Below are 12,297 nucleotides of genomic sequence, written 5' to 3' on the forward strand. Positions count from 1 at the left end.
GCTCAATTCACTACATCATAGTTGTGATGCCCTGTTGCGCCCCTAGGCTCAGTGCCCGGTGTGGTGAAAGTGGTTGCACTGCCATAAATTTGCCTCTGATTCCCACTGTGGTCACATCATAGATCTGTATAAAGGCATTGTGATATTGGCACTTTTATTTCAGTTCCTTTCCTAATGATTCCTATAGCAGGGACTGGCTCAGCTATATATAGCGCTGAACATCTGTGCAAGATGAAAACGTGACTTTCTAATGAGTAGCTGGCTCTCATATTTTTTAAAAAATATTTTGATGTTGGTAGTCTTCTTTTTGTGAAAACACTAAACATTTTAGTGTTAACTCAGACTAGAATCCACTGCTTGTTAATAATAATAATACTAATAATAATTTATTATTTATATCCCGCCCATCTGGCTGGGCTTCCCCAGACACTCTGGACGGCTTCCCAAAAAATATTAAAATACTGCAATACAGTATTTTACAGAAAAGTCCATGTGATTTACCAAATATATTAGTGAGGTGGAAATTTTGTCCTGTGGCCTTAATTAGAGCTGTGAGGCCATTATCCCTGACCCACACCTGACATCATATGTGGAACAGGTAATGACAATTGGGAACATATAGTGGCTGCTGAAGGAGTCATTCTGTTCATGGAATGAGCTTGGGTCTAGAAGAAACTTGAGGAAATAGAAGTGGAAGACAATTTTTGCCAATCTACCCTGCAGCCAAAAGCTGTGACCCAAAGCAAAGCACCTTATTTTGTGAATAAAATTCTGAATCTAGCTCAGTATTATTAGTTGTGTTTTGGGGGGGTTTTAGATGCAGAGATTGCAATTTGTTTTTGTTTTGGCAACATGCATCAAAACTGTTTTTTTGAAGATCTTTATCAACATTTGTGGAATAGTCTTCTTATGAAGAAAAGGCTACTATTTATGATGATCCTAGACACTTGAATTTGCAATAATTTCCTATGGATTGTGACTTACAAATATTGAGTTATGGCATTTTTAAAAGTACACTTTTATATACTTTTAAAAGTAATAATTACATATGTATGTGGAAGAAAAATAATAACTATAAGGACCTTGTGAGTATGGATCAGGATAACATAAAGACTTCACAATCCTGGCTGCTTTTTCTTTAAAGCTGGAAGAAACAAAGAAATCAATAAACCTGAGTAAGAGTGCACAGTAAATCTTGCTTACGAGATGCCAGGATAATTCCATGGAACAGTGTGTCTTGTGTCATTTAAAACAAAGCAATAGTGTGGTGGTGGTATGGATTTAAATACTGATATAACACATCGGTAGGCTTTTATTTTTAATTCATCTGTGCTGTCTGGAAGTATGACAACTTCACCAAGCTAAAAGATGCATTCATAATCAAGTAATTATTTTTGTCATGGTGTTTTACTGCTTGTATAATGTTCCTAGGTTCCAGTTTGTAAAACATTAACAACCTCCAGAATTAGTTATTATTTTTTAAAGAAAATACTTTATAATGAACTTGTGCTTAGACAAGAAGTGAGGCTCCAACTCCCCTCCTCCCTATTGATGTTGCTGCATGGGGCTGATGGAAATTGGACTCCAATTGGAAGTTAGAACATCTGTAGGCCCACAGATTCCTCATGTCTGGCACTTATCTATTGGGGAGTTTTTTCAGTTCTGTGGCCTCCGTCCCTGCCATCTGAATCTCCCCCTCCTCCAGCTTTTTGGAATGTCCAGTGAAGATTTGGACTGAACTTAAAAGTGTTCGAACTAAACATGTCAAACTGCTTTCCCAACTGACGGGAGGGAGGCAGCAGTAAATTACATGAAGTAAGTGCAGTTAACTCTTTATTACAAGGGGGGGAAACAAGATCTACACAGGAGTGCCAGGAGTACACAAACTCTTCAGGTTGGATAAGCCTTCTAAATATCAGAATGGAACATAGTCGTATCATTGATCCCTCAAGGCCTGTACTAACTGGTAGTGGCTCTCCAAGGTTTCAAAGAGTGACCTCTGCCTTGAGACACCAGGGGTTGAACTTGGAACCCTCTGCGTGCAAAGCAAATGTTCTGCCACTGAGTCGTAGCTGTTCAACAGTTAAATTATTTAGATCACAGGTTCCCAAACTGTGGCCTGTGAACCACCGGAAGTCCTCCAGTTTGATTCAGATGGTCTACAGCAGTGTTTCTCAACCTGTGGGTCCCCAGATGTTGTTGGACTACAACTCCTATCATTCCTAGCCAGCATGACCAGTGGTCAGGGATGATGGGAGCTGTAGTCCAACAACTTCTGGGGACCCACAGGTTGAGGACCGCTGGTCTACAGCATGTCTGTGGATTTGTGCCTTAAGATGGGAGATGGAGCACCCATTGAATTGGTTTTTTATATTGACTTTTAATTATATGTTTATTGTTTTTATTTCTAATACTGTATTTTACAGTAATGCAGTTCGCAAAATCATTAAGTGGTCCACCAAGACCATCAGCAATTTTCAGGTGGTCCATGGGGCAGCGAGGTGGGAGAGTTTAGGACCCGCTGGTTTAGATAGTTAATTAGGTAATTGTGAAATATTCAGAAATTTTAGAAATATGTATCATCTCACTGAAGCAAAGACTGGACTAACTCTCATGCTTGTAGATTTTTGTCCCAGAGGAGGTTGCCCCAAGCAAATCTTCTGTTAATCCCATGTGCTATGTTAACTTTCAAGAGCAATTGTCCTCTCTGTTTCTTAGGTGTTTGAGGAGTATTTTCCTTGCGGCTTTAAAAACACATCCTTTGTAGCCCATTATGCTGCCATTATGTTTTTATAAAAATTGGGCTGCATGAGCCTGAAGTCACACTGCTCAGATAAAAGAGACACTCTGTGTTATCTAATTGCTGCATATGTCTAGCTTTTATGCCCAATTGTACCTATACATCAAAGTGTTTTTAACACAGACTCTGCAAACAATGTTCTGAAAAATATTAATGTATCTCTAGATAACATAACTTCTGTCTGCTACATACTGTGTAATGTGGCTCCCAGCTGCGTGCAACTGTGTATATCCCATTATTAGAGCATGCTGTGATGCTACACTCCTAAACTTCAATATATTATAATTAATATGAAATGTTTATACAGAATGTAAATATTTAGTGCCTGTACTGTGGAATATTTGCAAAGGAGATTCATTGACACGATTAGCAGCTAATGTCTAAGAATTGAAATACACCAGGTGTGCTTGTTAGTTGTTTTAGTGCTGGAATGAAACTACACTACCACCTGCCAAGTATTTTAATGTTGCTTTCATAACAGTGGCCGAACTGGAAAAATCAGAGTGCAGTCCCTGAAGATTGGCTTGATGTCTCTTTCTAAGGGCCTTCTTGAGGAGAAGTATAGATGTGAGTATTATGGGAACGCCCCCATTTTCTTTAAGCAATATCGTAATATGGTTTTATCACGCCAAAATGCTTAGCAATAATGTTGCCAAAAGTCAGTGACCATTATATTACAGGAACATGTCTGCAGAGTGAGGTTCAGGCACTCAATTCCAGCAAGGGCTGTCAATTATGTCACGTTTGGGCAGAGGGACTAGAAACGTTAATTGTTCTGCATAGTTTAGAATGATTAGCTCTTTGTTGTGATAAACAGCACAAACAGAACATGCATATATTTAATTTATGGAAGCAGCAAGCAGTGAGGAGTGAACCAGAGTTGATTGAAGCAGGTGCAGTTGTGTGATAACACCACTGCAAAAGAACATGCCGGTATAGTGCCACTGTGCTAAATGTGGTGACTTTACAGTCGCCTTTTGCTCTGATATTTGATCTTGGGGAATATTTCAGCTTCATTCTCAACCAAGCCAGCTTTCAAATGAAATGTGCATTGAAAATGCACTGTAATGCCCAAGGCCATCAGTGTCAAGGTCAAAGTGTTTTAGGACTTATGTAAATGAGTGATGAGAAATATTGTGGTCCTCCAGATGTTGTCTAGCACCCATCATCCTTGGCAGTTGATTGTACATATGGGAACTGGCAGCCCAACATCTAGAGGAACACAGGTAATGGTTTTCCATCCATGCCCACATGTTCCTAGTTGCCAATTGTATTACTTTCTTCCATGGCACCTTTCCAGAACCATACTGTCAAAAAGCAAATGTCTTAACTAGCACGTAATAGGGTCAAAACTTCAAACCATTATTTCTTCCCCAGGTGACTCAAGAAATCACAGTAGTTTTCACATATATTTCTACTGTGTACATTTTAGCAGTTACAGTTGAATTCTTGAGAATGACTTACCGTATTTTTCCTTCTATAACACGCAGATTTTTTCTTCTAAATAGGAAGGGGAAATGTCTGTGCGTGTTATAGAGCGAATGTGTGGTCCCTGGAGCCGAAAAATCATGCAAAAATCAAATCGCGGCGCTGCACGCTGCACGGAGAAGCGAAAGAGAAAGCGGCTGCTTTCCTGCATTCTGCCTCAGGGTCTTACTGCCCACCCTCCTCTGTTTCGTTGCTGTGTTTGCTGAAACGGAACAAAGAGCAGGGAAAGCCCCTCCCCTCCAGGCAAGCTCCGGTGCTGCTGGGGGAGAGGGAGAGAGAGGGGGGAAGGGAGAGAGAGAGGGGGGAGGGGGAGGGAGAGAGAGGGGGGGGGAGGGAGAGGGAGGGGGGGGAGAGAGAGAGAGAGAGAGAGAGAGAGAGAGAGAGAGAGATGGCTGGCTTGGGTGGGGGGAAACTTTTGCCTTTCTTTCCTCCCTCCCGTTAAATCCCTCTCCTGATTTCTTAGCCAGCTGCTTCTCTGCACACCCCTCTAATGTCCCTTCTTTGTTTTTCCTTCGCTCCCCACTTAAAATGTGGTTACAAAGCATGGATCCTCAGGATCTTTGCATTGGGTCACCCCAAATTCACCATCAGATCACATAGCATGTCCATGGCTACAGCCTGCCCCCGCAAACTCACGCACCCACTGTTGCCTGGGGCTGCAATGGTGCAAAAATGTGGTTAAAAAGCATGGATCCACAGGAATTCTCAGGATTTTGGCATTGGGTCAGCCCAAATTCACCATCAGATCACATAGCATGTCCATGGCTACAGCCTGCCCCCCCAAAATCACGCACCCACTGTTGCCTGGGGCTGCAATGGTGCAAAAACGTGGTTACAAACCATGGATCCACAGGAATTCTCAGGATTTTGGCATTGGGTCACCCCAAATTCACCATCAGATCACATAGCATGTCCATGGCTACAGCCTGCCCCCCCCCCCAAATCACATACCCACTGTTGCCTGGGGCTGCAATGGTGCAAAAACGTGGTTACAAACCATGGATGCACATGGATCCTCAGGATCTTTGCATTGGGTCAGCCCAAATTCACCATCAGAGCACATAGCATGTCCATGGCTACAGCCTGCCCCCCAAAAATCACGCACCCACTGTTGTCTGGGGCTGCAATGGTGCAAAAATGTGGTTAAAAAGCATGGATCCACAGGAATTCTCAGGATTTTGGCATTGGGTCACCCCAAATTCACCATCAGATCACATAGCATGTCCATGGCTACAGCCTGCCCCCCCAAAATCACACACCCACTGTTGCCTGGGGCTGCAATGGTGCAAAAATGTGGTTAAAAAGCATGGATCCACAGGAATTCTCAGGATTTTGGCATTGGGTCACCCCAAATTCACCATCAGATCACATAGCATGTCCATGGCTACAGCCTGCCCCCCCCCCCAAATCACATACCCACTGTTGCCTGGGGCTGCAATGGTGCAAAAACGTGGTTACAAACCATGGATCCACATGGATCCTCAGGATCTTTGCATTGGGTCAGCCCAAATTCACCATCAGAGAACATAGCATGTCCATGGCTACAGCCTGCCCCCCCAAAATCACGCACCCACTGTTGCCTGGGGCTGCAATGGTGCAAAAACGTGGTTACAAACCATGGATGCACAGGGATTCTCAGGATTTTTGCATTGGGTCAGCCCAAATTCACCATCAGATCACATGTCTGTGGCCACAGCATGAAGCACAAAAATGATACATCCACTGTTTCATTCAGAATGTTTTTTCCCTTGTTTTCCTCCTCTAAAAACGATGTGCGTGTTATGGTCAGGTGCGTGTTATAGAGCGAAAAATACGGTAAGTGAAAGTCTGATGTTAATGGAAAATCCTGCAGAAGGCATGCCTGAATGGTCTCCCAAGAACATGAGCTTGTAACTCCACAGTCTTTTTTACAAGCTAGTTTTTATGCTTGCTGTTCACACTAGGATTTGCTTTTTAAATTGTGGAGATAGCATCTATTGTTTAAAAATTATTCTAAAGATGAACATGCAGTCTTCTGTGTAACTAATACAGATGTTTAATGCTGTTATATTCATACCGATGCTGTGGATCTGAGATCCATATAATTGAATAAAGGCTAATATTATTGTAAATGATTATTTAAACAAGCTGGGTTTTGTTCTTTGCTTACAAGCTATCAACTTGACTGTGTTTTACTTCAGGTTTCTTAACAAAAATCAATCATTTTGAGTTCTGTGTATGTGTCTGTCTTCTAAGTACTATGCATCAATAAATTCCACTACTGTAGTGCTTTTAGAAGGTAAAGACTTTAAAACAAAACCTCTTTCTAGGAGTTCACAAATTTTAGATGACCTTCTCAGGCAGACAAAATGTGTGGTTGACATTGACTTTGCTCCTCCAGGTGAAATTTTGTCTCCTAGATCATCTTGGTTGTGTTAAGAGGTGTGCATATGTTTAGTACTTACATATATTCCTATTCACACTCGCAAGAGGTTTGGCTTATTTTGTTGTAAACATGCACTCACTATAAAACGTGCTTACCTTTAATCTTATGCCCCAAGTTCACACAACAGCAAAAAAGAAAGATTGGTTTATTACCTGAAATGAAAGTGTAGATGCTGCTTTCAGACAGCAGTTACAATATTAGCGGATCAAGGTCTGTGCCTTTCGTTTGAGAGTTATGCTCTCCCCATCAATAACCAGCCAAGGCAGCGTTTCTCTCACCCATTCCTTGGTCCATAGTCCAGTGAGGCAAAGGGATGAGCATTGAGGAGCAAAGAGGAGGTTCACAGTGGAACTTTGAGCTACCTACCCAACCACTGAACATCTGGGAGATTAAGTATTATTTTGAACCAAGGTATCCTTTTGGAGAAGGGAGGGATATTTTGAGATGGGTTTTGTGTACCATACCCAGTTTGTAGTTGAAAGGGCATTATCCTAATGTTAAATGACTAACTAGTTATCTTATGTGTTTCCTGAATCATGACTTTGCTTTTGGAGGAAAAATTTCAGTATCTGTACAAAACTTCATTCTCTCCTACATGAGGTGATGCTTAGACTTTGCTGGAAACACAAGATCAGCATGTTAATCTTTACATTAAATATTAGGAGGTCAAAATATTAACTCATGCCTTCCAGATTACATTTAAGATAAGGACCAGTACCAAGATCAATATAGTTTATTGAGGGGTATATTTTATATAGGTTATGCCAACTTCACTGATTGACAAAAATAAACCAGGGGAAAACAAGAGGAATTTTGAGCATATGCAGAAATGGTAATTGCTACTTCTAAAAATTGCTAATGTAAAAGCAAACAAAGCCTCCCTTCTTTGCCTGCATTGCAGATCTCTTTAAGGAAGTGGCAGGGCCTACAGAAATGTGTGATCAGAGGCAGCTTGGGTTATTGCTTCATGATGCCATCCAAATTCCACGACAACTTGGTGAAGTAGCTGCTTTCGGAGGCAGTAATATAGAACCCAGCGTCCGCAGTTGTTTTCAGCAGGTAGTAACTTTAGCTTTCCTTTAGCAGATTTAAATGTGTCTCTTGACTTACTCAGACTCTTCTGTTTGGGCCAGCTCTGGAATTTACAGAAACCACCTTTTTAAAAAGAAAAAATGGGGAGGGATGATGTCATAGATATATAATACTAAATACAACTACTATAGCTTCATGCAGATAATTATATTAAAGGAATTTTTCTATGAACTGGAGTAAAAAAAACCCAATCAGTTTTATCACTCTGACCCAAATAAATCATGATGGCGCACCCAGTGTGCCATCAGCAGCAGAAAGCTGATTATTGTCATCTTTACTTACCGTAATTGAATATTGGTAGCAGGAGTGCTCTGATGACTTCAGTGTTAGTCACAGTATCATTGCTGTGGGGACCCCCAGTTGGGAAAGATCCAAGTTTCTTTAATAAGAAGAAAAATGTGAAGGTAGATAAATTTAAAAAAGAACATTCAAATATTTTCTAATCTGCTTTTCATTTATTAGAATAACAACAAGCCAGAAATTGATGTAAAGCAGTTCATAGACTGGATGCATCTCGAGCCGCAGTCCATGGTGTGGCTGCCTGTTCTACACAGAGTGGCAGCTGCAGAAACAGCAAAGCATCAGGCGAAGTGCAATATCTGCAAGGAGTGCCCAATTGTCGGCTTTAGGTAAGCAGAATAAATCATTTACATGTTAAGAGGAGAAGGAAGAGAAGTGGGTGGCTTGTACTTAAAAACTGTTGAAATCTAAAATTCCTTCGGTTCCTGATTGTGAGGAGAAGGGTGCTTTTAAACTGGCCCCACCCTCTTTTGATTGGGCCACGTCCACATGGTCTGTTTGTCTATTTTGTAACCTATCTTTTTCTCCTGGTGGCATGCATGATTCTCCCCCTCATAATTCAATCCACAACAACCCTGTGAGGTAGGTCAGGCCGAGAGACTGTAACTGGCCCAAGGTCACCCAGTTGACCTTCATGGACAAGTGGGGATTCAAACACTTAGCTCCCAGGTGCTAGTCTAACACTCTAACCACTACACCAAACCTGGGTCTGGTCGTGCCGCTCTCCACATATGACCCCCAAATGGCACATGTGGCCTAGTTAAATAAAGGCTGCTGAGCCCTGAACTACCACATAGCCTACTTACATACCTGCTGCTACAAAACCATTAATCTTCTCACATAAGATCTGGTAGAATGCATATTTTCTCTGTTTCATTCTTTTGTATTGTACAAGACATCTTCAGATTGCTTTAAAAAAATTATTCCGCCATTTTAAGGCAGGAACCCGAGTTGCATATGTTATTGCTTTTTCTGTTTTGAGAAGGCAAGGTATAGCAAAACAGACTGGGCTAAAGCAGGCTTGGCAAGCTGAGACTACAACCTCCCACTGGCCTCAGCTAACGTGGTCAATTTTCAGGGGTGATGGGTGGAGTCCAGCAATGCTTGGAGGGCCACTGGTGTCTCACTCTTGAACTAAAGAGAAGTTGAAGGAACACTAACACTGAGCACAGAAAGTAATGTGGCAATTTTTGTACTGCAGTGAGCTGAATTTTACTGCATCTACTCATAAAGGTGAATTATATGGCCAATGTGATATTACAGTGGAGGTCATGAAAAAGAGGGCTCCACATAAAACATTGAAACAGCTGGTTCAGCATCTCTAAATGTAATTCTCTAAATTATAAACATATATTCATGCATCAGAAAACAAAAATAGCAGACATCTGCATTAAATCTAGCTATAAAAAGTTCCAAAACTAGATAGAATTGACAAAAGCAATCACTCTCAAACCTAGATGGCAATCTATCTACTGTAGCATGGACTGCCTTAACATGTTTGTTACACAAAAGAATATAATCTGTCTTCTACAAGAAGAACAATCTGGTATTTCTGATATCTGTAGCTCATTATAATTATTATCATCTACCTGCATCATTAGAGAATGCCACTGAACACTAAGCTAAAGTATAAAAAGCCCTTTCTAAGTTTGTTTTTAAGAAAGCAAAGCCTCGGGTTCTTTAAATGCCATTTTAATGTTGAACGAATGTAGATATATAGCAATGTGTATCACCAGTTCTATCTTCTGCTCCACGGAATTTATTAGAGAGAAAGAGTATATTTTGCTTCTCTAATTCTGTCATCTATATGTAAAATGATTCTTCAATTGATTGTGACAATAGGAAACCTAAGGTCTTACCTTCACATGTTTTCCACTGATTTCACAACTGTGTAATTGTTACAACCCAGTAGGAAATTTCTGAGCCATAATGAGATCTTGTACTAGGCTTGTCACCCAAACACATGTAAGGGTCAAGAACTAATTGTGTTAGCTGTCAATCACTTTATTTATTTATATAGGCATTTATATGCTGCCTATCAAAACAGTTTTCTCAAGGCAGGTTACAATTAATGCTACAATTAATGAATGCTTCCTTCTCAGGTGTTCGTCTTAGTCACTTGACACTTTCTGACGTTAAATTTGCATATTGCTGGATGTCTCTGACAGTCATTTTGAAATTCAGTGAACAGCTGTATAGCACGGGTAGATCAGCTTTCTATATGCTGTCACTTGTTGTTAGTCTTTAGAAATGTGTTGCCTTTCAGTGAGTCCATATACTCCTCCCTGCCACTTGATGGCACAACCCTGTACACTTGTTCCCATATTGTATTTTTGGACTTCAGAGGTTCAGAAAAAAACTTTGGGCCCCCCAAAATAAAAGCTGAAAGATTTTTACTCAATAGATGTCAGCATCACATAAAGTGGTTCATCCACAGCCTGAATCACCTACAGTTGATCACTCCTTGCCTTAAGAATGTATATTAAAATATTAAATCACATAGTTTCCAAATACTTTATATATATTTTAAATAGTGGCATATACATTGTTTAAATAAGTGGTTAATTGGCAGAGCTTGGAGTATGACCATTGGGATTGCGCCTTAAGCACTTGGAAACGAGAATAAGAGTGCTTCTTTCCCTTTTTTAACCTACAGTACATTAGAATCAGTAACATGGTAAACATAGTCAAAACAAAAAAAATTCCTTCCAGTAGCACCTTAAAGACCAACTAAGTTAGTTCTTGGCATGAGCTTTCGTGTGCATGCACACTTCTTCAGATAAGTGTGCATGCACACGAAAGCTCATACCAAGAACTAACTTAGTTGGTCTTTAAGGTGCTACTGGAAGGAATTTTTTTTGTTTTGACTATGGCAGACCAACACGGCTACCTATCTGTAAATGGTAAACATAGTTATGGAAATATAATGTGGCTATATGCCTTTATGTGCATGGGAAGAAGGAAAAAGCAAGGCATAAATTGTTATTCACAAATGGGTCTTCACATCTCTTTGGCTACTCTGAGTTTGACTAACACTGGATTATCACCCATTGTTTTTCATTTATTTTACTTTGAATCATTGGTTTAAGATGCTGTGAGCTGCACTGAGAATTGTTTACGGAAATGAGACTAAAAGCCAGATAAACTTTAAAGCAGATAAAGATTATGTATTTCCTAATATCTGAAAGGTACAACGAAAATGAGATTCTTCACATTTATTAGTATAAGTAGTAGGAGCTATTAGTATGCTGTGGTCTAGTTAAAGTTGTTGTTTATGTAGAGCAGGGATAAGGAATCCAGAGGGCCATGTTTCTTCTTGGGCAAGTTGTATGTTTTTGAACTGCTTTAAACCATTTTAACCTGCCCTGTAACCTTAAAGTGAAGGGTGCGTAGGTAATATATCTAAATAATAACAGTAACAATATTTTAAATATGATTGTGTCTTGTTGTGCCAGCCAATAAATAATGAAACATGGGCCACACCAAACAGTGCTTCCACTTAGATTTCATTAAAACTGTTTATCTGATTTTGATCAAGATTCTACTCATTTCAATATCCTGTTCCTAAAAATTACACTACTTGTGGCAGTTTCAGATGTGTAGCAATTCCATGAGTGGTTTTTTAAAATAATAATAAAAAGAATGAATATTGGGTGGGGGATCAGGATTCCAGTGAGGGGCAAATGACTATAGCATCCTTACCCACCCACCCCAGCCACGATCCCAAGACAAATATGGATCCCTGTACCTACTATTTATGTCAGGGAGGGAACAACCATAACAATAGTCAGTTCCAAAGATTTGAGGAAATTTTAATCCCAAGTCTTACATTTGTCTCCTATGAGACCCACATGAAATCTCTGAAAACGAATACCTTTGTTTGCTTATAGGTATTGAGGATTTATCCTGCTACCGTTGAACATTTGGTTGTTAAATTGTGTTTTATTTTATGAATTTTATTGCTTTTAATGGATTGTACTTTGTCGTTATTGTTCTGAACTGCTCTGAAAATTAAATTATTGAAAAGCAGCATAAAAAATGCATGTTTGATAAATAAATAGAGTTGACAAGACTGGGTCCAGACTTTGTTTCCCATCAATGAAAAGCACTCCTTCTGTCTGCAGAAAACTTCTGATCTAGCAGAGTAATCTTACTAATGGAACGTGGGGTGGAATTGGAAGGCAGTTTTCCC

General features: G+C 40.1%; 1 protein-coding gene and 1 long non-coding RNA gene across 5 annotated transcripts in view; one reads left to right on the top strand and one right to left on the bottom strand.

The window, feature by feature from the left end:
• The window catches only part of UTRN (utrophin), a gene marked incomplete at its 3' end in the record, with an annotated part of 327,056 nt that overhangs the window by 284,228 nt on the left and 30,531 nt on the right, over positions 1–12,297 (top strand). For all 4 annotated transcript variants that reach the window (XM_083731575.1, XM_083731576.1, XM_083731577.1 and 1 more), the window contains 3 exons: positions 3,282–3,367; positions 7,615–7,772; positions 8,268–8,434. In XM_083731575.1, coding sequence (XP_083587701.1) covers positions 3,282–3,367; positions 7,615–7,772; positions 8,268–8,434 — 411 coding nt within the window. The remainder of the gene's footprint in view (positions 1–3,281; positions 3,368–7,614; positions 7,773–8,267; positions 8,435–12,297) is intronic.
• LOC310841142 overlaps positions 4,129–12,297 on the bottom strand; it is a 65,334-nt gene continuing 57,165 nt past the window's right edge. The window contains exons 3-4 of the long non-coding RNA XR_014562376.1: positions 6,103–7,868; positions 4,129–4,259 (exon numbers count right to left, since the gene is read on the bottom strand). This is a non-coding gene — a long non-coding RNA (uncharacterized lncRNA). The remainder of the gene's footprint in view (positions 4,260–6,102; positions 7,869–12,297) is intronic.

The sequence above is a fragment of the Podarcis gaigeae genome, assembly GCF_964106915.1.
Source record: "Podarcis gaigeae genome assembly, chromosome: 3".
In the NCBI taxonomy this organism is placed as follows: Eukaryota; Metazoa; Chordata; class Lepidosauria; order Squamata; family Lacertidae; genus Podarcis; species Podarcis gaigeae.